General features: G+C 38.1%; 1 protein-coding gene across 1 annotated transcript in view; it reads left to right on the top strand.

The window, feature by feature from the left end:
* Window positions 1-27,236, top strand: part of GUCY1A2 (guanylate cyclase 1 soluble subunit alpha 2) — a 445,219-nt gene that overhangs the window by 318,015 nt on the left and 99,968 nt on the right. The window contains exon 6 of the mRNA XM_052653027.1: window positions 1,385-1,528. Within this exon, the coding sequence (XP_052508987.1) occupies window positions 1,385-1,528 (144 nt within the window). The remainder of the gene's footprint in view (window positions 1-1,384; window positions 1,529-27,236) is intronic.

Here is a 27,236-nt window from a genome sequence, read left to right on the forward strand (position 1 = left end):
CCTGTTACGCAGAGTGAAGTAAGTCAGAAAGAGAAAAACAAATGTTATATATTAATGCATATATATGGAATCTAGAAAACTGATACTGATGAACCTATTCCTAGGGCAGCAATAGAGATGCAGACATAGAGAACATACTTATGGACACAGAATGGGAAAGAGGGTGGGATGACTTGAGATAGTAGCATTGAAACATGTACATTACCATATGTAAAATAGATAGCCAGTGGGGATTTGCTATATGATGCAGGGAGCTCAAACCAATGCTCTATGACAACCTAGAGGGATGGGATGAGATGGAAGATGGAAGGGAGGATCGAGAGGGAAGTGACATACGTATAGTAGTAGCAGTAGTGTTGGTCATTTAGTCATGTCTGACTGTTTGCGACCCTGTAGACTGTAACCCATCAGGCTTCTCTGTCCATGGGATTCTTCAGGCAAGAATACTGGAGTGGGTTGCCATTTCCTTCTCCAGGGGATCGTCCCAACCCAGGGATTGAACCCAGGTCTCCTGCCTTGCAGGCAAATTCTTTACCACCCGAGCTACAGGAAAGCCCACATGTATACCTATGGCTGATTCATGTTGATGTGTGACAGAAACCAACACAACATTATACAGCAACTTTCCTCCAATTAAAAAATAAATTTAAAAAAGAATTACAACAGGATCTGGAAAGACTCTTGACAGTGTCTGCAAACTCTTTAATTGTAAGATTATGGAGGGGTTTCTCTGCATCTATTTGTAATCCCTCAAATATAACCAATACTAATTCTTCCACTTAGGATATTTATGAGGATTAAATCAACTGCATGTTAAGCAGTCGATGCTATTAATGGTAGAGAGTATGAATTCAAGAAGTGTTCAGTGTTAGAATTATTAAGAGTTAAGAATAGGCTAGACAATAAATTATAGATATATCAAACATAGTGATACCTGAAATTAATACAACATTGTAAATCGACTATACTTCAATTAAAAAAATTAATACTAAAATAAAGTGTGGAGTATTTTGGGAAAACTGCAGAGAATTACTTTCCAGTGAAGGTCTACTTGAAGGTTTGAGGAGATGAGAGTGTCTTTGTAAAATATCATTATTTGGAAAATTTCCAGGCAAAATAGTGACAGTCCTATTTTTGTGGAGGATAATTATTTTATATTGTAGTTTTTTCTGGTTTTAATGATCATCTACAGTGATGTTGATGAACAAACAGCTCTGGATGTTAGTATTTGACTCTGCTATGATTACACTCAAGTTTTCTAATTGTTTAATTATCGGTGCTTTGCTGATACATTTTCCAGCAACATTTGTGATCACAGATAGTTAAATATTTCTATTTTGGTTCATTATCATACATTTGCTTTTAATTTGTCTGATTGCTGCAGGTGGAAACAATAGGTGATGCATACTGTGTTGCTGCAGGGCTCCATAGAAAAAGCCTTTGCCATGCTAAACCCATTGCTCTGATGGCCCTGAAGATGATGGAACTTTCAGAAGAGGTGTTGACACCTGATGGAAGACCAATTCAGGTAAGCCTCTCAACAATCTTGTTTGAATAGTAGTGAAGAAGGTGAGAAATTCCCTTCTGAATTCTACTTACTATAGTTTACAGATCTAGATAAGCCAGTTGCTTAAGATGGAGGGATTACTAGAGATAACTTATAAATCCAGGAAAGGAACAAATGAAATATGACCCACACAGAATAGGAAAAAGTGTGAGGAAGACAAATTACCATGGGGGAAAAAAGTTAAAGGATTAAACCAAGGAAGGAACCTGCTGTCAGTGACCAGTTCACCCCCAATAAGGAAGGGTGATGATGAGAATTGGTCCTGAGAGATAATCCATAGAGCAAAAAATAAGAAGCGAGAAATTGGAGGACCTGGACAACTTTTTGTGGATAGTGTACAGGTGTTCTTATGAACCTCAGGGCTCAGGGTTACTTTTGAATTGTATTTTGTTTCAGAGCTTGAACACTGGAACCTTTAGACTTAAAAAAAAAGCACAACATGAAAGTTGTGAGTTTAGTTTTATTTGAGGCAAAATGAGGACTGTAGACTGGGATATAGCACCTCAGATAGCTCTGAGGAACTGCTCCAAATAGGCAAGGGCAAAGGTCAGTATATATGTGATTTTGGTGAAGGGGGAATACATACAATCAAGCACATATTTTTTGGCAGATGGTTTCTGCTAGTCACAAGGAGCAATCATCACCGTGAAGGAATTTAGTGCTTTTCTAGATATGAGGAGATACAAGAATTGGGCTAATAAAATCATCTCCTGAAATATATATAGCTATCTGAAGATCTGCTGGTCAGTTTTTTCCTGAGCACAGAGTGTTTCATTTCTCCTCTCCCCCTTGAACTCTTCAGGGAGTGTTGAAAATCAGCAGCTGCAGCAGCACATGTTTCAGTCCTCATAGAGGTAGATGGCAAGTGCCCATAGCAAGTGCCAATTTGTGGTTGACAAGCTCAAGACTGAGGAAATGTCAAAAGCTGGAAAATGTATTTTCCAGTGTATTGTACTCTTTTTGATGCTGATAGCTGTCTGCAATTTGGGGTTTACATCTGAGAATGGATGAAGTCACTCAGCTATATTTCTGAAAGCACCTGCTAGATCCCAGAAATACTTTTACTATGAATATGTATAAACCAAAATTTGTATCTGGCAAAGTAACCTTGAATTCAAGCCATCTCTTTAATAACTGTTCATCAATGATGGGTTAAAAAATACAGAAAATGCCTCAAAATAAGAATATATTTCTAGTTTGACATTATGGCAAAGTAGATACTCTGACTGACCCTTCTGAATAAAATTATTAAAATATAGTGTTAAATAGTTTACAAATAGTAGCTTTTTGGAAACTACTAAGCATATTGCTGAACACACACACACACACACACACACACATATATATATATATAATCAAAATTTAAGAGGTGAATTAAAGTGCTCTATCATTAGAAGTGATAACAAGACACTAGAAAACACTATCCCTCCACGAGGAAAGTCAACCTTGATTCCATCTTCAAAGAATTTCCACAGATAAATTTCTCTAAAAAATGAGTATCTAATACTAAATACAAAACAAAATAAAACAAAGGGGAAAAAAACACACACACTCACATAGGAAAGCAAAGTGCTATGAGTAAGAACCAATAGAAACAGGAGATGAGAAGAACAGACCTTGAATGTTGTCAGATATCAAAATTATTGTACATAATCTAAATGACATTACTTAGTATAATTAAAGAAATAAAGAGAAGCTAAAAAATCCAAGGCTGCGCCAGCCCCAAGCATCCTGTATCCTGTATTGAACATAGACTGGCAGGTGCTTGGGGCTGGTGCATGGGGATGATCAGAGTGATGATATGGGGAGGGAGGTGGGAGGGGGATTCAGGATTGGGAGCTTGTATACACCCGTGGTGGATTCATGTCAATGTATGGCAAAACCAATACAGTATTGTAAAGTAAAATAAAGTAAAAAGAAAAAAAGAAAAAAGAATCCAAGGCTGGAAAAGCTAGATTTGAAAATGAGCCAGAGAATTTCTAAGTAATCAACACTATACTAAAACAAACAAAAATAAAAAATCAAGCAAATCAAAAAAATACTCTCAGTAGACGAGTGTAGAAGCAGATTAGATACAGCTAAAGAAAATATCCATAAATTTGTCTAGAGAATTAAAAATGGGGAAATATGAATAAAAGAATATAAAATATATAGGAGACATTATAAATTCAGTTGGAATTACTTGCACATGAAGATAATAGAGAAAATATTTTTTTAAATTTCTCTGGAATTATTGAAAGACACAAATCAGGTCTCAGACACAGTAATCTTAAAGAATTCTACAAAAGAGAAATGGTAATTCAAAGCTATATCTTTCTTTTACATTAATGTGTTTTTTTACTTTTTAAATAAAAAGTATTTTAGCTTACTTTTAATGTTTTACTTCATTTGTACTTAATTTCATGATACATCTGCAATGTGCATAATGGGATATGTATATATTTTTGAGATATAGTTGATTTGCAATATTTTATTATTTTCAGGTATATAACATGGTGATTCAAAATTTTTACAGATTATGCTCCACTTATAGTTATTATAGGTATTGGCTATATACTCTGTGCTGTACAATATATCCTTGCATGCTTGTGAGTGCTAAGATGCTTCAGCCATGTCAGATTTTTTGCAACCCTATTGACCACAGCCCGCCAGGCTCTTCTGTCCATGGGATTCTCCAGGCAAGAATACTGGAATGGGTTGCCATGCCCTCCTCCAGGGATCTTCCTGCTGCTGCTGCTGCTAAGTCGCTTCAGTCGTGTCCAACTCTGTGCGACCCCACAAACGGCAGCCCACCAGGCTCCCCCGCCCCTGGGATTCTCTAGGCAAGAACACTGGAGTGGGTTGCCATTTCCTTCTCCAATGCATGAAAGTGAAAAGTCAAAGTGAAATCGCTCAGTCGTGTCCGACTCTTGGCGACCCCATGGCGACCCCCTACCAGGCTCCTCCATCCATGGGATTTTCCAGGCAAGAGTACTGGAGGTGGGTGCCATTGCCTTCTCCAGGGATCTTCCTGACCCCAGCTTAGAACCCATTTCTCTATGTCTCCTGCACTGGCAAGTGGGTTCTTTACCGCTAGCACCATCTGGGAAGCCCAGTTTATATCCTTACAGCTTATTTATTTAATACATAGTAATGTGTACTTCTTACTCCCCTATTTTTCCCCTCCATTCTTCCTTCTCCCCACAGGTAATCAGTAGTTTTTTTTCTATATCTGTGAGTCTATTTCTTTTTTGTTATGTTCACTAGTTTGTTTCAATTTTTAGATTTCACATTCAAGTGATAACATACAGCATTTGTATGACATTTCACTAAGTATAATATCCTCTGGGTCCATCCATTTTGTAGCAAATGGCAAAATTTTATTCATTTTTTTACGTCTGAGTAGTATTCTGTAGTATATATATACCACAATCTGTTGATTGACCCTTAGAATATTTCCATATCTTCATAATTGTAAATAATGCTGCTATGAACATTGAGGTGCACATATCCTTTCAAATAAGTGTTCTGGATTTCTTTAGCTATATACACCCAGGAGTTGACATGATGGGTCATATGATACTTCTATCTTTAATTTTTTGAGGAAATTCCAAACTGTCTTACACAGTTGCTACACAAATTCACATTTCCATCAACAGTATACAAGAGTCTCCCTTTCTCAACATCCTCACCATTTGTTACTGTGGTCTTTTTGATCAGAGCCATTCTGACAGGTATGAAGTGGTTTCTCCCTGTGGTTCTAACTTGCATTTTTCTGATGACTAAGGATGTTGAGCATTTTTTTCATGTGCCTGATGGAAGTGTATCTGTTCAAGTTTTTTGCCCATTTTTAATTGAATTGTTTATATTTTGACATTGAGTTGTATGAGCTGTTTGTATATTTTGTTTATATATTTTATACATTAACTGCTTATTAATCATTATATGTAAATATTATATTATATGCAAATATTTCTTTCACTCAGTAGATTTATTTTTCATTTTATCCAAGGTTTCCTTTGCTATGCAAAACCTTTTAATGAAACTAGACATATCTTAGTGAGACTGCTTGCTCCTTGGAAGAAAATCCACGAAAACTTAGACAGCATATTAAAAGGCAGAGATAGCCCTTAGTCGACAAAAGTCAGTAGTCAAAGCTATGGTTTTTCCATTAGTTATGTAGGGATGTGAGAGTTCGACCGTAAAAAAGGCTGAGCATTGAATTGATGCCAAACTGTAGTGCTGGAGAAGACTCTTAAGAGTCCCTCGGATAACAAGGAGATCAAGCCAGTCAATCCTAACAGAAATCAACCCTGAATATCCATTGGAAGGACAGATGCTAAAACTGAAGCTCCAATACTTTGGCCACCTGATGCAAAAAGCCAACTCATCTGAAAAGACCCTGATGCTCAAAGAGACTGAGGGCAAGAGGAGAAGCAGATGATAGAAGATGAGATGGTTGGATAGCACCACTGACTCAATGGACATGAGTTTGAGCAAACTCTGGGAGATGGTGAAGGAGAGGGAAGCCTGGCATGCTGCAGTTCATGGGGTCACAAAGAGTTGGGCACAACTGAGTGACTGAGCAACAATGAGACTGCAGTGCATGAGAGAAAAAGAGGACATGATAAAAGACAATGGTGACATTCATCAGTAGGGAAAAGATGGGCTATTCAATAAATGTTTGGGGGTCAACTGTTTATCCATGTTAAAAAAATATGTAATTGCATCCCTACTTCATATGTCTGTACATAAATCAATTACAGGTTGATTAAATATTGTAGGATATAGTATACAATTCTTAATTTATAATCAGGAATTTATAAACTCAGTGATTTATTTACTAAACTATATATTTCATGCAAAGATGGGCTCGATAAAGGACAGAAATGGTACAGACCTAACAGAAGCAGAAGATCTTAAGAAGAGGTGGCAAGAATACACAGAAGAACTGTACAAAAAAGATCTTCATAACCAAAATAATCACGATGGTATGATCACTCATCTAGAGCCAGACATCCTGGAATGTGAAGTCAAGTGTACCTTAAAAAGCATCACTATGAACAAAGCTAGTGGAGGTGATAGAATTCCAGTTGAGCTATTTTCAAATCCTGAAAGATGATGCTGTGAAAGTGCTGCACTCAATACGCCAGCAAATTTGGAAAACTCAGCAGTGGCCACAGGACTGGAAAATGTCAGTTTTCATTCTAATCCCAAAGAAAGGCAATGCCAAAGAATGCTCAAACTACCACACAATTGCACTCATCTCACACGCTAGTAAAGTAATGCTCAAAATTCTCCAAGCAAGGCTTTAGCAATACTTGAACCGTGAACTTCTGATGTTCAAGCTGGTTTTAGAAAAGGCAGATGAACCAGAGATCAAATTGCCAACATCTGCTGGATCATCGAAAAAGCAAGAGAGTTCCAGAAAAACATCTACTTCTGCTTTATTGGCTATGCCAAAGCCTTTGACTGTGTGGATCATAATAAACTGTGGAAAATTCTGAAAGACATGGGAACACCACACCACCTGACCTGCCTCTTGAGAAATCTGTATGCAAGTCAGGAAGCAACAGTTAGCACTGGACATGGAACAACAGACAGTCCAAGTAGGAAAAGGAGTATGTCAAGGCAGTATATTGTTACCCTGCTTATTTAACTTATATGCAGAGTACATCATGAGAAACTCTGGGCTGGAAGAAGCACAAGCTGGAACCAAGATTTACGGGAGAAATATCAGTAACCTCTATGCAGATGACACCACCCTTATGGGAGAAAGTGAAGAGGAACTAAAAAGCCTCTTGATGAAAGTGAAAGAGGAGAGTGAAAAAGTTGGCTTAAAGCTCAACATTCAGAAAACTAAGATCATGGCATCTGGCCCCATCACTTCATGGGAAATACATGGGAAAACAGTGGAAACAGTGTCAGGCTTTTTTTGGGGGGGTCTCCAAAATCACTGCAGATGGTGACTGTAGCCATGAAATTAAAAGACACTTACTCCTTGGAAGAAAAGTTATGACCATCCTAGATAGCATATTGAAAAGCAGAGACATTACTTTGCCAATAAAGGTCTGTCTAGTCAAGGCTGTGGTTTTTCCACTGGTCATGTATGGATGTGAAGAAAGCTGAGCACTGAAGAATTGATACTTTTGAACTGTGGTGTTGGAGAAGACTCTTGAGAGTCGCTTGGACTCCAAGGAGATCCAACCAGTCCATTCTAAAGGAGATCAGCCCTGGGGTTTCTTTTGAAGGAATGATGCTAAAGTTGAAACTCCAGTACTTTGGCCACCTCATGTGAAGAGTTGACTCATTGGAAAAGACTCTGATACTGGGAGGGATTGAGGGTAGGAGGAAAAGGGGACAACAGAGGATGAGATGGTTGGATGGCATCACCGACTCGATGGACGTGAGTTTGAGTGAACTCTGGAAGATGGTGATGGACAGGGAGGCCTGGTGTGCTGTGATTCATGGAGTCGCAAAGAGTCGGACATGACTGAGCGACTGAACTGAACTGAATTAACATACAACATGTCAGTTTCAGGTGTACTACATAATGATTTGACATTTGCATACAATATGATATAATTAGAAATTTGAATGAGAATAGAGAACTTTTTGGCGACTAGGCAGGCCAAAACCTTTCATATCATAAAAGAAAATATGGATAAATTTTACTACATTAAAATTAAAACCTTTCTGTTTGACAAAGAACACCTAAATAGAATGAAAATTTAACCACAGCTAGGATAATTTTTTGCAATACATATAAGCAATAAAATATTATTGGTTAACCTCATCAGCATTCACATTAGATATATTAATAACACTATAATGTAGCTTTCCTACCTATGAGTTTAGCACAACTTTGAAGGTCTGACAGTGACTTAATAAAGTCACTGAGGAATTGGAGTAGCAGGAAGTTTCATACACAGCTGGTGGGAGTATAAATGGTATGATTTGCTTGGCATTAACTAGCAAAATTTAACTTGTGCCTTTCTTACAACCCAGTAATCCCTCTCTCAAATGTTTGCTCCAAGAAAGTTGGTGTGCATATGCAGCCGAAGTCACAGACAAGATTATTCACAGTGATACTTTCATAAAGGCCCCAAAGAGTCTTGAGATAACTCAAATATCCATTTAAAAATAGAATAGATAAACTATGATACATTTATACCTCAGTATACTAATACAGCAAGGAAAAAGAATGACTTCAGCTACTGAACATCAACATGGATGGATGTCAAAAACATAATATTGTGCAAAGGAAGCAAGTGATGGAAGAATCATCATCGTTCAGTCACTCTGTTGTGTCCGACTCTTTGCAACCCCATTGACTGCAGCACACCAGGCTTCTTTGTCCTTCACCATCCCCCAGAGTTTGCTCAAACTCAGTCCACTGAGTCAGTGATGCCATCCAACTTTCTCATCCTCTGTCATCCCCTTCTCCTCCTGCCTTCAATCTTTCCCAGCGTCAGGGTCTTATCCAGTGAGTCAGCTCTTCACATCAGGTGGCCAAAGTACTGGAGCTTCAGCTTTAGCATTAGTCCTTCCAATGAATATTCAGGGTTGATTTCCTCCAGGACTGACTGGTTTTGATATCTTTGCTGACAAGGGATTCTGAAGAGTCTTCTCCAACACTACAGTTTAAAAGCATCAATTCTTTGGCACTCAGTTTATTTGATAGTTCAGCTCTCACATCCATACATGGCTACTGAAAAAATCATAGCTTTGACTATATGGATCTTTGTCAGCAAAGCAATGTCTCTGTCTTTTACTACACTGTCTAGGTTTGGCATTGCTTTTCTTCCAAGGAGCAATCATCTTTTAATGTCATGGCTGCCGTCACTGTCCACAGTGATTTTGGAGCCCAAGAAAATAAAGTCTCTCACTGTTTCCATTGTTTCCCCATCTATTTGCCATGAAGTGATGGGATCAGATGCCATGATTTTCATTTTTTGAATGTTGAGTTTTTAACCAGCTTTTTCACTCTCACCTTCAAGAGACTCTTTAATTCCTCTTTGCTTTCTGCCATAAGGGTGGGGTCACCTGCATATCTGAGGTTATTGGTATTTCTCCACACAATCTCAGTGCCTCAGGTGGTTGCAAGAATGCCCTGCAGTGAAGAAGACTTGGGTTCGATCTCTGGGTTGGGAAGATCCCCTGGAGGAGGGCATGGCAACCCACTCCAGTATTTTTTTCTGGAGACTCCCCATGGATGGAGGAGCCTGGCAGGCTACAGTCCATGGGGTTGCAAAGAGTCAGAAGTGACTGAGAGACTAAGCACAGCATACGGCACACAGCAATCTTGATTCCAGCTTATGCTTCATCCAGCCCAATATTTCTCATGATGTACTCTACATAGAGGAGAAGGGGACAACAGAGGATGAGATGGTTGGATGACATTGCCGACTCAATGGACATGAGTTTGAGTAAACTCCAGGAGTTGGTGATGGACAGGGAGGCCCGGTGTGCTGCAATCCATGGGTCACAAAGAGACGGATATGACTGAGCAACTAAACTGAACTGAACTCTACATATAAGTGAAATAAGCAGGGTGACAATATACAGTCTTGACATACTCCTTTCCCAATTTGGAACCAGTTTGTTGTTCCATGTCCGGTTCTAACTGTTGCTTCTTGACCTGCATACAGGTTTTGCAAGAGGCAGATAAGATGGTCTGGTGTACCCCTCTCTTTAAGAATTTTCCACAGTTTGTTGTGATCTATGCTGTCAAAGGCCTTAGCATAGTTAATGAAGCAAAAGTAGGTGTTTTTCTGGAATTCTCTTTCTTTTTCTGTGATCCAACAGATGTTGGCAATTTGATTTCTGGTTAAATGCTATAGTATTATAAACAATACTATAGCATTATTCTATTGAATTAAAATTTGAAACTAGAAAGAAATGAAAAATATGTTATTTTGCAATACCTTTATGGAGAATGTGGAAAGTGAGGAATGATTTATACAAAATTCAAAATGTTGCTTATCTCCTAGGGAAAGAAAACAGTGATTGGATGAAGGGGCATGCAATAAGGAAGGTTAATATAGAGATTATAGTGAAAATTATTAATTTTATTACTATGCTTAATATGTGGGGCTTCCCTGGTGGTTCAGCAATAAAGAATCCACCTGCAATGCAGAAGCCGCACAAGCCGCGGATTCAATCTCTGGGTTAGGAAGATTCCCTGGAGGAGAAAATGGCAACCCACTCCAGTATTCTTGCTTGGAGAATCCCATGGACAGAGGAGCCTGGCAGGCCACAGTCCATAGGGTCGCAAAGAGTCAGACACAACTAAAATGACTTACCACAACACATGCTTAATGTGTACATGTATGTTTACATTTGAAAATTTTTAAACATGGAGAAACAGTTTTCAAACCACTCCCAACAATGGTGAAAACAGAAAAGCATGCAGCAACATTTTTTAAAATCTAAGTTTAAGTTCCCTCAATGTAATTATTGAAATATTCAAGCGTGTGACTGACACTCCTACCACTGCCAGGAAAACAAACAAAAGAAATGATGTCTCAAATGCGAAGCAAACGGCAAAAATACACATTCCAGATTGAATTGATATCACATCTTACATTTTCAAGGCTACCAGCTGAGCAGATTTATCGTTTGGGATTGTTTATCTATGTTGGGTTTTCTTTTATAGGAGATATAATGTTTATATTGATGCAGCATTGTCAAAGCAAACTTAAATTACTGTAAACCAAACCAAAGGAATTGTGTTCTACAGTGTGCTCATCCCTATTTTCTTTTTAGGGGTGTAAAACTGGTTCTGACTATGAATTACTTTATCAAATCAAAGAGGACATGCCAATAAAAGTTTAATATAGTTTCAGATAATTCAAAATAATAAAACCCCCTTAATCATTTTGAAATCATTTGGTGATATTTCAGGGAGCTCCAAGGAGCTCTAGTCCTTAATGTCTCAGCACAGAAAGAATTCAGCAAGAGGTAAAGTGATAGATAAGAAGTGATTTATTAGAATAGGATGTTTGTGATATTTACAAGTGGAGGGTGAGAGGGTGCACCTGAGAACCTGGGCTACAGTTTTAGAATCAAAGGAAAAGTAAGGAGAGAGAAAAGACCACTGTCTTCTTCATTCTTGAGTAGATGTCACACTTCTATCATCAACTCCTCCACCAGTTTAAGCAGGGGAGTTTCTTGGCCTTAGATGGTCAAGCCTAAACTATCATGGAACTATGGCAAAAAATATTTTAAGTCTCAGTACAATGAGAATCTTTATTTTTAAATATCACCCTTTCATAAAGTCTTGTTTTTTATGTGTGCAGAGAGCATATGCTAGGGGTCACTAACTTACTGAGCTCTGTAGGCAGAATGTGGGTCTTGTGCCACATTGCTTTATTGTTCGGGGTCATGTCTCTTGCATCTGCTGCATGACTTGTTGCTAAGCAAGCTTGCTTGGTTTTGTGGTTAGCAAAGCTGCTTTCTTGAGTAAAGGTTAACTTAGAGGAGTCTCCCATACTTTTTCCCATTACTTACAGTCCCCTAGTGAGATTACCCTGCTTTGTCTCTTTACTCTGTCCCTCTCAATTTTAGCTTCATTACTAACTTATATTATTTGCAAAGTTTGGAGTTGCTTTCTGTCATCTTTATTTGATTTTGATTTGGCTACTATCTTGTTACCATGGGTATGTTTCTAGGTTTATTGGAAGAAACTTTCATTAAACAAGTTTGTTACAGTAGCTTTTATGTGATCAGTTGACTGTTTATTTCAAAATATCTAAGTTTTTAGGCTTTTTAAAATTTAAGTTATTTGAGTTGCAATACTTGCTCAAGACAAAGGAAAATTCCCCAAGTCTCTCAAATTTTGAAAGACAAATTACAAATTTTATATGGTTTTACACACCATTGAGGCACCTGTCACGATAGGAGATAGGAACTGGAATTATCAGTTATAATTGCTTACAAATGTTTTGTTATGTCCTTGAATCAACAAGTGTAAAATTGATTGGCTAAAATTCTAATTTTAAATATTACCAGAGAATATAGTATTTTACTTATTCAGTTTATAATACTCAATCAAATTATCTTTTCTATAAGCACTCTGTAAGTATTTTATGTCTATTAAAGATGCAGATCAAAAGAAACACAACAATGAACATTAGAAGGGACATCAAAAGAGATTGTAATCAGGATTTTGGAGATCCAAGACATGTTTCCAGACAGTTCCCAAATCAGAAAGAGGGTTACGGGTTATGTAGGGCCTCAATTTTTTGTGTGTGCATGTGTTTTAACATTTGAGATACATTAATAGATTCATCTGGAATGAAAGGGCAACATTTTGTTTTGATGATAGCACAGGTCTCTCCCTAAGAAGCTGTAATGATGTCCAAGACCATCCTCTTTTATAGAACAGCTTTTCTCATTAGAGACATTTCATCATTTAGAGGGATTTGGCATTATTGCTATCATGGAAGGCTCCTTGAATAAATTTTGTTAGAGCCTCAATGTGAAATACATTTTCAAAACCTAGTCCTGGCATAAGGATGTTGGCTAAATGATCATACCATTGAATGACAGACCAAGTCCATCATAAGGAGGTTGACTGGAGAGTGGCTCAAAGAAGTTAACATATGTCCTTGCACCCAAGAGAATCCTAGAGTGCATTTTAAGCCTCCTTTCCCAGTTTGTTTTAAACCATTCAGTATCTCTAAGAACTGTGATGTGGTGACAGTCATCCCTAGGTAACCATCCCATATCTCTAGTAAAATATTCTTTGTTTCTCCAAGAGTGATTTTTCTGCTCCCAGCACAAAAGGGTTCTATCATTTACTCTACCATATCCTATAATGAGCCAAATAAACCTGTCCCAAATTTGGAATGTATTTCCAGCCCATAGACTTTGGTTTTGTCTTTAACTTTAGGTTAGGCTTTCCAGTGAGCCTGAGAAACTGTCTTACTATATGAAAATTGCATAGGATGTCCAGGATTTTATGTGGTGGAAGCTCTTCCAGCTAAGGTGATCCCATAAAGTGATGGATTTTTTCTTGGAGGATCATACTAGCATTTTTTTTTTTTCTAAAATTAAATGTCTTAAAGCTAGCCAATCAGCATGCTGGAGTGGGGAGACCCACTGTGGCAATCCAGAGCTGATGGAAAGGGGAAGTTGACCACATATTCAGCAGTTAGAGTTATCAGTAAAATCTGCATAAGACTTAGCCCAGAATAGGAAAACATTTGAACTCTCCTCAGCGCTTATGGAAGGAACATTGTGAACTAAGCTAATAATCATATACCATCTTATAATTTTTTAATGGAAATTTTGACTAAGTACTTATCTGTTTTGGAGGCTGTAGAGGGATTTTTCAATGTTTTTCCAACAAGTGTGACACCTCAATATCTAGAGGAGAGGTACAAATAAAACAAGGAGTAAGGAAATCACTTATCCACGTAGGTTCCCTAGATAGACTCAGCATATCCCATCTATGATTGCCTTTTATTTTTTTAATTTAAATTTATTTATTTTAATTGGAGGCTAATTACTTTACAATATTGTATTGGTTTTGCCATACATCAACATGAATCCACCACGGGTGTACATGTGTTCCCCATCCTGAACCCCCCTCCCACCTCCCTCCCCACACCATCCCTCTGGGTCATCCCAGTACACCAGCCCCAAGCATCCTGTATCCTGCATCGAACCTGGACTGGCGATTCATTTCACATGTGATAATTTACATGTTTCAATGCCAATCTCCCAAATCATCCCACCCTCTCCTTCTCCCACAGAGTCCAAAAGACTGTTCTATACATCTGTGTCTTTTGCTGTCTCGCATACAGAGTTATTGTTACCATCTTTCTAAATTCCATATATATCTGTTAGTATACTGTATTGGTGTTTTTCTTTCTGGCTTACTTCACTCTGTATAATCAGCTCCAGTTTCATCCACCTCATTAGAACTGATTCAAATGTATTCTTTTTAATGGCTGAGTAATACTCCATTGTGTATATGTACCACTGCTTTCTTATCCATTCATCTGCTGATGGGCATCTAGGTTGCTTCCATGTCCTGGCTGTTATAAACAGTGCTCTGATATACATTGGGGGTACATGTGTCTCTTTCAGTTCTGGTTTCCTTGGTATGTATGCCCAGCAGTGGGATTGCTGGGTCATAAGGCAGTTCTATTTCCAGTTTTTTAAGGAATCTCCACACTGTTCTCCATAGTGGCTGTACTAGTTTGCATTCCCACCAACAGTATAAGAGGGTTCCCTTTTCTCCACACCCTCTCCAGCATTTATTGCTTGTAGACTTTTGGATCACAGCCATTCTGACTGGCGTGAAATGGCACCTCATTGTGGTTTTGACTTGCATTTCTCTGATAATGAGTGATGTTGAGCATCTTTTCATGTGTTTGTTAGCCATCTGTATGTCTTCTTTGGAGAAATGTCTATATGATTGCCTTTTCAACAGAAACTTAAGATCTTTAACAAGTTTATAAGAGTAAGTGTGCTCATTTTGGTTGGTTGGTTTATAAGGTTTAACTCTAGAGAGGTGGACCAAGAAGAATGTCCCTCTATTATTTATTGCAGTGAGATTTGTTAATATAACTTTTTATCTTTATTTTTTTTAGTTTTTTAATTGAAGGATAATTGCTTTACAGAATTTTGTGGTTTTCTTTCATTCATCAACAAGAATCAGCCATAGGTACACCCATGTCCCTGCCCTCTCCATCCCACCCTTCAGCCTGTCACAGAGCCCCTGTTTGAGTTCCCTAAGTCATACAGCACATTCCCATTGTCTATCTATTTTACATATGGTATTGTAAGTTTCTATGTTACTCTTTCCATACATCTCCCCTTCTCCCTCTCCTACCCCATGCCCATAGGTTTGTTCTCTGTGTCTGTTTCTCCATTGCGGCCCTGAAAATAAATTCATCAGTTGCCATCTCTTTAGATTCCATGTATATGTGTCAGTATATGGTGTTTATATTTCTCTTTCTGACTTACTTTACTCTGTATAATAGGTTCTACTTTCATCCACGTCATTAGAACAGATTCAAATGTGTTCCTTTTTATGGATCAGTAGTATTCCATTGTATATATGTACATATATACACAGCTTCTTTATCCATTCATCTGTCAGTGGACATCTAAGTTGCTTCCATGTTCTAGCTATTGTAAATAGTGCTTCAGTGAACACTGGGGTCCATGTCTTTTTCAATTTTGGTTTCCTCAGGCTATATGCCTAGGAGTGGGATTGCTGGGTCACATGGTAGTTTTATTCCTAGCTTTTTTAAGGAATCTCCATACTGTCTTTCATAGTGGCTGTATCAGTTTCCATTCCCACCACCAGCGCAAGTGTTCCCTTTTCTCCACACCCTCTCTGCATTTATTGTTTGTAGACTTTTTGAGGATGGCCATTCTGACTGGTGTGAGGTGGTATCTCATAGTAGTTTTGATTTGCATTTCTCTCAAAATGGTTGATGTTGAGCATCTTTTCATGTGCTTATTAGCCATCTGTATGTCTACTTTGGAGAAATGTCTCTTTCAGGTTCCTTTCCTACTTCTTCATTGGATTGTTTGCTTTTCTGGTGTTTAGTTGTATGAGCTGTTTGTATTTTTTGGAAATTCTTTATCAGTTGTTTCCTTTGTTGTTATTTCTTCCCATTCTGAGGGCTGTCTTCTCACCTTGTTTATAGTTTCCTTTGCTATGCAAAGCTTTTAAGTTTAATTAGGTCCCATTTATTTATTTTTGTTTTTATTTTCACTACTCTAGGAGGTGGGTCATAGAAGATCTTGCTTTGATTTATGTCATCAAATGTTCTTCTTATGTTCTCTTCTAAGAGATAGTCTCTGGACAGAGGATGAGATATTGGGATGGCATCACTGACTCAATGGACATGAGTCTGAGTAAACTCTGGGAGTTGGAGATGGACAGGGAAGCCTGATGTGCTGCAGTCCATGGGATTGCAAGGAGTTGGACACGACTGAGCAACTGAACTGAACTGAACTGATCTTAAATTTAAGGCTTTAATCTATTTTGAGTTTATCTTTATGTTTGGTGTTAGGTAGTGATCTAGTTTCATTCTTTTGCACGTAGCTGTCCAGTTTTCCCGACACCATTTGTTGAAGACACTGTCTTTGCCCCACTGTATATTCTTGCCTCTTTTGTCAAAAATAAGGTACCCATCTCTGCATGAGTTTATCTCTGGGTTCTCTATCTTTTTCCATTGGTCTGTATTTCTGTTTTTGTGCCAGTACCATACTGTCTTGATGACTGTAGCTTTCTAGTATAGTCTGAAGACAGGAAGGTTGATTCCTCTAGCTCCATTCTTCTTTCTCAAGACTGTTTTGGCTATTCAGTGTCTTTTGGGTTTCCATATGAATTGTGAAATTTTTTGTTCTAGTTCTGTGAAAAATGAACTTGGTAATTTGATAGGGATCTCACTGAATCTGTAGATTGCATTTGGTAGTATAGTCATTTTCACAATATTGATTCTTCCTACCCAGGAACATGGAATATCTCTCCATCTGTTTACATCATCTTGGATTTCTTTCATCAGTGTCTTATAGCTTTCTGTATACAGGTCTTTTTTCTCCTTAGATAGGTTTATTCCTAGATATTTTATTCTTTTTCTTGCAGTGGTGAATGGTATTGGTTCCTTAATTCCTCTTTCTGATTTTTCATTGTTAGTATATAGGAATGCAAGTGATTTTTCTGTATTGACCTTGTATCCTATGGCTTTGCTGAATTCACTAATTAGCTCTAGTAATTTTTTGATAGTTTCTTTTGGGTTTTCTATGTATAGTATCATGTCATCTGCAAACAGTGAGGGTTTTATTTTTTTATTTTCTGATCTGGATTTCTTCTATTTCTTTTTCTTCTCTAATTGCCATATCTAGGACTTCCAAAATTATGTTGAATAATAGTGGTGAGAGTGGACACCCTTGTCTTGTTCCTGATCTTGGGGGGGATCTTAGGAAAAGCTTTCAGTTTTTCACCACTGAGAATAATGTTTGCTGTAGGCTTATCATATATGGCCTTTACTATAGTGAGGTAGGTTGATTCTTTGCCCATTTTTGGAAGCACTTTTATCATAAATGGATGCTGAATTTTGTCAAAGGCTTTTTCTGCATCTGTTGAGATCATCATGTGGTTTTTATCTTTCAATTTGTTGATATGGTGTATCACGTTGATTGCTTTGCATATAGTGGAGAATCCTTGTATCCCTGGAATAAACCTGAGTTGATCATGGTGTATCAGCTTTTTAATGTGTTGTTGAATTCTGTTTGCTAGAATTCTGTTGACGATTTTTGCATCTATGTTCATCAGTGATATTGGCATGTAATTTTCTTTTTTCATATTGTCTTTGCCTGGTTTTTGTATAAGGGTGGTTATGGCCTCGTAGAATGAGTTTGAAAGTGTTCCTTCCTCTGCAACTTTTTGAAAGAGTTATAGAAAAATAACCATTAAGTCTTCTCTAAAGGTCTGCTAGAATTCCCCTGTGAAGCCATCTGGCACTGGGCTTTTATTTGGGGGGAGATTTTTTTAAAAAATAATTTATTTTAATTTGAGGCTAATTACTTTATAATATTGTAGTGGTTTTTGCCATACATTGACATGAATCAGTCATGGGTGTACATGTGTCCCCCATCCTGAACCCCCCTCCCACCTCCCTCCCGATCCCAACCTTCAGGGATGTCCCAGTGCACTGGCATTGAGTGCCCTATTTCATGCATCAAACTGGGACTGGTGATCTACTTCACATATGGAAATATACATCTTTCAATGCTGTTCTATCAAATCATCCCACTCTCACCTTCTCCCACAGAGTCCAAAAGTCTGTTCTTTATATCTGTGTCTCTGTTGCTGTCTTGCATATATGGTCATTGTTACCACCTTTCTAAATTCCATGTATATACCTTAATATACTATATTGGTGTTATTCCTTCTGACTTACTTCACTCTGTAAAATAGGCTCCAGTTTCATCCATCTCATTAGAACTGATTCAAATGCATTCTTTTTAATAGCTGAGTAATATTCCATTGTGTATATGTACTACAGCTTTCTTATCCATTCATCTGCTGATGAACATCTAGGTTTCTTCATGATGAATGTTGGGGCACACGTTTCTCTTTCAGTTCTGGTTCCTTGGTGTGTATGCCCAGCAGTGGGATTGCTGGGTCACATGGCAGTTCTATTTCCAATTTTTTAAGAAATCTCCACACTGTTCTCCAGTTTGCATTCCCACCAAAAGTGTAAGACGCTTCCCTTTTCTCCACACCTTCTCCAGCCTTTATTGCTTGTAGACTTTTGGATCACAGCCATTCTGACTGGCGTGAAATGGTACCTCATTGTGGTTTTGATTTGCATTTCTCTCTTGATGAAAGTGAAAGAGGAGAGTGAAAAAGTTGGCTTAAAGCTCAACATTCAGAAAATGAAGATCATGGCATCCAGTCCCATCACTTCATGGGAAATAGATGGGGAAACAGTGGAGACAGTGCCAGACTTTATTTTGGGGGGCCCCAAAATCACTGCAGATGGTGACTGCAGCCATGAAATTAAAAGATGCTTACTCCTTGGAAGAAATGTTATGACCAACCTAGATAGCATATTCAAAAGCAGAGACATTACTTTGCCGACTAAGGTCTGTCTAGTCAAGGCTATGGTTTTTCCTGTGGTCATGTATGGATGCAAGAGTTGGACTGTGAAGAAGGCTGAGCACCAAAGTATTGATGCTTTTGAACTGTGGTGTTGGAGAAGACTCTTGAGAGTCCCTTGCACTGCAAGGAGATCCAACCAGTCCATTCTGAAGGAGATCAACCCTGGATTTCTTTGGAAGGAATGATGCTAAAGCTGAAACTCCAGTACTTTGGCCACCTCACGCGAAGAGTTGACTCACTGGAAAAGACTCTGATGCTGGGAGGAATTGGGGGCAGGAGGAGAAGGGGACGACAGAGGATGAGATGGCTGGATGGCATCACTGACTCGACGGACGTGAGTCTGAGTGAACTCTGGGAGATGGTGATGGACAGGGAGGCCTGGTGTGCTGTAATTCATGGAGTCCCAAAGAGTCGGACAAGACTGAGTGACTGAACTGAACTGAACTGATAATGAGTGATGTTGAGCATCTTTTCATTTGTTTGTTAGCCATCTTTATGTCTTCTCTGGAGAAATATCTGTTTAGGTCTTTGGTCCATTTTTTGATTGGGTTTTTTATTTTTCTGAAATTTAGCTGGGGGAATTGCTTGTATATTTTTGTGATTAATTCTTTGTCTGTTGCCTCGTTTGCTATTATTTTCTCCCATTCTAAAGGCTTTTTCACGTTGCTTATAGTTTCCTTCATTGTGCAAAAGCTTTTAAGTTTAATTAGGTCCCATTTGTTTATTTTTGCTTTTATTTCCATTACCCTGGGAGGTGGGTCATAGAGCATCCTGCTCTGATGTATGTCAGAGAGTGTTTTGCCTATGTTCTCCTCTAGGAGTTTTATAGTTTCTGGTCTTACATTTAGATCTTTAACCCATTTTAAGTTTTTTTGTGTGTGGTGTTAGAAAGGGTTCTAGGTTCATTCTTTTACAAGTGGTTTACCAGTTTTCCCAGCACTATTTGTTACAGAGATTGTCTTTTCTCCATTGTATATTTTTGCTTCCTTTATCAAAGATAAAGTGTCCATAGGTGCATGGATTTCTCTGGGGTTTCTATTTTGTTCCATTGAATCTATATTTCTGTCTTTGTGCCAGTACCATACTGTATTAATGACTGTAGCTTTGTAGTATATCTGAAGTCAGGGAGGTTGATTCCTCCAGTTCCATTCTTCTTTCTCAAGATTGCTTTGGCTATTCGAGGTTTTTCATATTTCCATACAAATTGTGACATTATTTGTTCTAGTTCTCTGAAAAATACCATTGGTAGCTTGAAAGGGACTGTGTTGAATGTATAGATTGCTTTAGGTAGTATACTCATTTTCACTATATTGATTCTTCTGATCCATGAACATGGTATATTTCTCCATCTATTTGTGTAATCTTTGATCTCTTTCATCAATGTTTTACAGTTTTCTATATATAGGTCTTTTGTTTCTTTAGGTAGATTTATTCCTAAGTGTTTTCTTCTTTTCATTGCAATGGTGAATGAAATTGTTTCCTTTATTTCTCTTTCTGTTATCTTATTGTTAGTGTATAGGAATGCAAGGGATTATTGTGTGTTAATTTTATATCCTGCAACTTTGCTGTATTCATTGATTAGCTCTAGTAATTTTCTGGTTGGGTGTTAAGGGTTTTCTATGTAGAGGATCATGTCATCTGCAAACAGTGAGAGTATTACTTCTTTTTTTCCAGTCTGGATTCCTTTTATTTCGTTTTTGGCTCTGATTGCTCTGGCTAAAACTTCCAAAACTATGTTCAATGGTAGTGATGAGACTGGGCACCTTTGTCTCGTTCCTGATTTTCAGTTCAGTTGAGTTCAGTTCAGTCACTCAGTCATGTCTGACTCCTTAAGACCCCATGAACCACAACACACCAAGCCTCCCTGTCCATCACCAACTCCTGGAGTCCACCCAAATCCATGTCCAGTGAGTCAGTGATGCCATCCAACCACCTCATTCTCTGTTACCCCCTTCTCCTCCTGCCCTCAATCTTTCCTAGCATCAGGGTCTTTTCAAATGAATCAGCTCTTTACATCGGGTGGCCAAAGTATTAGAGTTTCAGCTTCAACATCAGTCTCACCAATGAACACCCAGGACTCATCTCTTGTAGGATGGACTAGTTGGATCTCCTTGCAGTCCAAGGGACTTTCAAGAGTCTTCTCCAGCACCACAGTTCAAAACATCAATTCTTCGGTGCTCAACTTTCTTCACAGTCCAACTCTCACATCCATACCTGACTACTGGAAAAACCATAGCCTTGACTAGACAAACATTTGTTGACAAAGTAATGTCTCTGCTTTTTAATATGCTGTCTAGATTGGTCAAAACCTTCCTTCCAAGGAGTAAGCGTCTTTTAATTTCATGGCTGCAATTACCATCTGCAGTGATTTTGGAGCCCAGGAAATAAAGTCTGCCACTGTTTCCACTGTTCCCCATCTATTTCCCATGAAGTGATGGGGCCGGATGCCATGATCTTCATTTTCTGAATGTTGAGCTTTAAGCCAACTTTTTCACTCTCCTCTTTCATTCTCATCAAGAGGCTTTTTAGTTCCTCTCCACATTCTGCCTTAAGGGTGGTGTCATCTGCATATCTGAGGTTATTGATATTTGTCCCAGCAATCTTGATTCCAGCTTGTGCTTCTTCTAGCCCAGTGCTTCTCATGATGTACTCTGCATACAAGCTACATAAGCAGGGTGACAATATACCGCCTTGATGTACTCCTTTTCCTATTTGGAAACAGTCTGTTGTTCCATGTCCAGTTCTAACTGTTGCTTCCTGACCTGCATACAGGTTTCTCAAGAGGCAGGTCAGGTGCTCTGGTATTCCCATCTCTTTCAGAATTTTCCACAGTTCATTGTGATCCACACAGTCAAAGGCTTTGGCATAGTCAATAAAGCAGAAATAGACGTTTTTCTGGAACTCCCTTGCTTTTTTGATGATCCAGCAGATGTTGGAAATTTTATCTCTGGTTCCTCTGCCTTTTCTAAAACCAGCTTGAACATCTGAAAGTTCACGATTCACGTATTGCTGAAGCCTGGCTTGGAGAATTTTGAGCATTACTTTACTAGCTTGTGAGATGAGTGCAGTTGTGCAGTAGTTTGGGCATTCTTTGACATTGGCTTTCTTTGGGATTAGAATGAAAACTGACTTTTTCCAGTCCTGTGGCCACTGCTGAGTTTCCAAATTTGCTAACATATTGAGTGCAGGAGAATGATTTCAATTTTTCTCCATTGATGATAATGTTTCCTGTGGGTTTCTAACATATGGCTTTTATTATGTTGAGGTATGTTCCCTTTGTGCCTGCTTTCTGGAGGGTTTTTGTCATAAATGGGTGTTGAATTTTGTCAAAGGCTTTCTCCACATCTCTTGAGATAATCATATGGTTTTGATCTTTCAGTTTGTTAATGTGGTATATCACATTGATTGATTGTTAGACCAATGCCCACTTGGTCACGATGTATGATCCTTTTAATATGTTGTCGGTTTCTTTTTGATAGAATTTTGTTGAGAATTTTTGCATCTATATTCATCAGTGATATTGGCCTGTAGTTTGTGTGTGTGTGTGTGTGTTTGTGTGTGTGGCATCTTTATCTGGTTTTGGTATTAGGGTGATAGTGGCTTCATTAAATGAGTTGGCAGTTTACCTTCCTCTGTAATTTTCCAGAAGAATTTGAGTAGGATAGGTGTTAGCTCTTCTCTAAATTTTTGGTAGAATTTTCCTGTGAAGCCATCTGGTCTTGGGTTTTTGTTTGTTGCAAAGTTTTTGATTACAGTTTCAACTTCCATGCTTTGATGGTTCTGTTTAGATTTTCTATTTCTTTCTGGTTCAGTTTTGGAAACTTATACTTTTCTAAGAATTCATCCATTTCTTCCAAGTTATCCATTTTATTGTCATATAGTTGCTGGTAGTAGTCCTTTATGATTCTTTGTATTTCTGTTTTGTCTGTTGTGATTTCTCCATTTTTATTTCTAATCTTGTTGATTTGATTCTTCTCCTTTTTTTCTTATGAGTCTGGCTAATGGTTTGTTTATTTGTCTTCTCAAAGTACCAGCTTTTAGTTTTGTTGATTTTTGCTATAGTCTCCTTTGTTTCTTTTTATTTGTGCCCTAATTTTTATTATTTCTTTCCTTCTACTAACCCTGGGGTTCTTCATTTCTTCTTTTTCTAGTTGCTTTAGGTGTAAAGTTAGGTTATTTATTTGATTTTTCTTTTGTTTCTTGAGATAAACTTGTATTGCTATGAACCTTCCCCTTAGCACTGCTTTTAGTGAATCCCATAGGTTTTGGATTGTTTTGTTTTCATTTTAATTTGTTTAAATGAATATTTTGGTTTCTTTTTTTATTTCTTCTGCGATTTTTTTATTTATTCAGAGGTGCATTGTTTAACCTCCATATGTTTGTATTTTTAATAGGTTTTTTTTTTTCCTGTAGTTGACATCTAATCTTACCGCATTGTGAACAGAAAAGATGCTTGAAATTATTTCAATATTTTTTAATTTACCAAGACTAGATTTATGGCTCAGGATGTGATCTAGCCTGGAGAATATTCCGTGTGCATTTGAGAAAAAGGTGATATTCATTGTTTTGGGGTGAATTGTCCTATAGATATCAATTAGGTCTAACTGGTCCATTGTATCATTTAAAGTTTGTATTTCCTTGCTAATTTTCTGTTTGTTTTATCTATCCAGAGGTGTGAGAGGGGTGTTAAAGTCTTTTGGGGAGATTTTTGATCACTGTTTTGATTTCAGTGTTTGTAATTGGGTAGTTCATAATTTCTGTTTCTTCCTGCTTCTTGGGAGGTTGACCTTTTCTAACCACCTTGGTCATAACTGATCATTGGATGACCCCTCTTTCTAACTTTTAATTAGAACCTAATCTCTTAGGTTGATGTTAACTGTTTTGATGAATCTCTGTCTTATCTGACAATATATTTTCCTATGTTTTTTTAGAGCCCATTTTACTTGTCCTAGATTAATAGCACAATCTTTAAGTACAGTTGCTTTTTCATCTAACACAAAGTCATTTGTTAAGAAAGTTCTCCCATACATTAACTCATAGAGACCAACCTTTAGTTATTCCTTAGGGTCTGCTCTTATTCTCATTAGAGAAACTGGTAATACTTGGACCCATTTTTCTCCAGTCTCTTGGCATAATTCAACTATAGCTCACTTCACTGTGAGCTAGCTCATTCATCTTTTCTACTTTCCTTGAGGATTGGGATCTCCATGCAGCAAGAAAGAAATACCTTACTTCCAAAGTTTTATATATTTCTTGGGTGATTTTAGAGAAAAATGAAGGCCCTTTGGGCTACCTTGGTGGCTCAGCAGTAAAGAATCCACCTGCAATACAGGAGGCACAGGAGATGCAGATTCGATCCCTGGGTCGGGAAGATCCCCTGGAGGACAGCATAGCAATCCACTCCAGTATTCTTGCCTAGAGAATCCTGTGGAAAGAGGAGTCTGGGGGTCTACAGTCCATAGGTTGCAAAGAGTCAGACATGACTGGTGACTAGGTACCTAGGCACTCACGTGGGCTGATTATCACTTTGTATAGATTGAGGTAAACAAAACCAAGGGATTATTTCCTTAAGTAAATTTTTTGTTACTTTTGAAGCCCACTTGGTTCATATAGGGAATGCCTTTATGCAACTTGTAAATGTGTCTACCATCAATAACAAATATTTATATCCCTGGGACCTGGGCATTTGAGTAGAATCAATCTGTCAATCCTCTCCTAGATAGCTTCCTCTGTGTTGATCAGGTTTAACTAATACAGGGGGTAGTGGCAATTTTAGGGTTATTTTGTAAGTAGGTGTCACATGATTTGGTGATCTGCACCACCACAGTCTTCATTTCCCTTCCCATAAACAAATATATTAACAAATTCCAAAAACTTCATATTCATAATGGAAATTTCGTGTAAAGCCTTAATTAGTTTTTACTGTTGGACTTGTGGAATCATAATCCTTTTATTTAGCATGTCCCATCCTCTTTGATTTATTAATCCTCTACTTTTAGCCCAGTCCTCCTCTTCCTTGAAGTAGCAAGTTTGTAGCATTTCTTCTACTAGGCTTGGGAATTTTTGTGTGGCAAAACCAACACAATTTTGTAAAGTAGTTAGCCTCCAATTAAAATAAATAAATTTAAATGTTAAAAAAAGCTAAAAAATAAAAATAAAAAATAAAACTGCCTGAATGTTATCTGTTAATTTACAAGCTGCTCTCTTTGTTTCTCATAAGCTCAGTGATTTCCCTTTCCATTTTCTAATCCAGAAGCTAGAGGTTGGTGTCCCTTATAGTGCACCACAAGTATTTATTTAGGGTCCTACACTGCCTTTAATAATTTAAGGATTCCCTTTTCATACTTGAGGGGACTTCTTAGCATTTAGCATATGGCTTTCCCTCCAAATAGTGACAAGAGCACAGAGAATCAAAAAGCAATACTTAGAGTCTATATGTTACTCAGAAAGAGTGGAGAAATAGCTCCAGAAAGAATGAAGAGCCTAGGCCAAAGTGCAAGTGACTCTTAGTTATGGACCTATCTGGTGGTGAAAGTAAAGTCTGATACTGTAAAGAACACTATTGCATAGGAACCTGCAATGTTAGGTCCTGGATATGAATCAAGGTAACCTGACATTATCAAGCAGGAGATGGCAAGAGTAAACATCAACATTTTAGGAATCAGTGAACTAAAATGGAGGGGAATGGGAGAATTTAATTCATATTACCATTATATCTACTACTGTGGGAAAGACTCCCTTAAAAAATATGGAGTACCCTCATAGTGAAGAAAGAGTCAGAAATGCAGTACTTGGGTGCAGTTTCAAAAATGACAGAATGATCTCTGTTCATTTCCAAGGCAAACCATTGACTATCACAGTAATCCTAGTCTATGCCCCAACCACTAATGCTGAAGAAGCTGAAGTTGAATGATTCTATGAAGACAAGACCTACAAGACCTCCTAGAACTTAGAACTATACGTAAAAAAGCCTTAAGCCAGATAGCCATGACGATGTGGTCGCTCACCTAGAGCCAGAAGTCTTGGAATGTGAAACCAAGAGGGCCCTAGGAAGCATTACTTCAAACAAAACTAGTAGAGGTGATGGAATTCCAGCTGAGCTATTTCAAACCCTAAAAGATGATGCTGTTCAAGTGCTGAACTCAATATGTCAGCAAATTTGGAAAACTCAATAGTGACAACAGGACTGGAAAAGGTCAGTTTTCACTCCCATCTCAAAGAAATGCGATGCCAAAGAACGGTCAAACTACCATACAATTGTGCTCATTTCACATGCTGTAGAGGTAATGTTCAGAATCCTTCAAGCTAGGCTTCAACAGTAGGTGAACCGAGAAATTCCAGATGTACAAGCTGGATTTAGAAAAGACAAGGACCAGAGATCCAACTTCCAACATTCATTGGATCATAGAATAACCAAGGGAATTCCAAACATCTACTTCAGTGACTACACTAAAGCCTTTGACTGTTTAATTCTTTGCAATCCCATGAGCCACAGCATGCCAGGCAACCATGTCCATCACCAATGCCCAGGGTTCACCTGACCCATGTCCATTGAGTTGGTGATGCCATCCAACCATCTCATCCTCTGTCATCCCCTTCTCGTCCTTCCCTCAATCTTTCCCAGCATCAGGGTCTTTTCAAATGAGTCAGCTCTTTGCATCAGGTGGCCGAAGTATTGGAGTTTCAGCTTCAACCTCAGTCCTTCAAATGAACACCCAGGGTTGATCACAATTAGGATGGACTGGTTGGATCTCCTTGTAGTCCAGGGGACTCTCAAGAGTCTTCTCCAACACCACAGTTCAAAAGCATCAATTATTTTGCACTCAGCATTCTTTATAGTCCAACTCTCACATTCGTACATGACTACTGGAAAAACCATAGCTTTGATTAGATGGACCTTGGTTGACAAAGTAATGTCTCTGCTTTTTAATATGCTATCTAGGTTGGTCATAACTTTCCTTCCAAGGAGTAAGTGTCTTTTAATTTCATGGCTGCAATCACCATCTGCAGTGATTTTGGAGCCCCAAAAAATAAAGTCAGCTACTGTTTCCA

Source organism: Budorcas taxicolor, chromosome 15 (assembly GCF_023091745.1).
Source record: "Budorcas taxicolor isolate Tak-1 chromosome 15, Takin1.1, whole genome shotgun sequence".
Lineage (NCBI taxonomy): Eukaryota > Metazoa > Chordata > Mammalia > Artiodactyla > Bovidae > Budorcas > Budorcas taxicolor.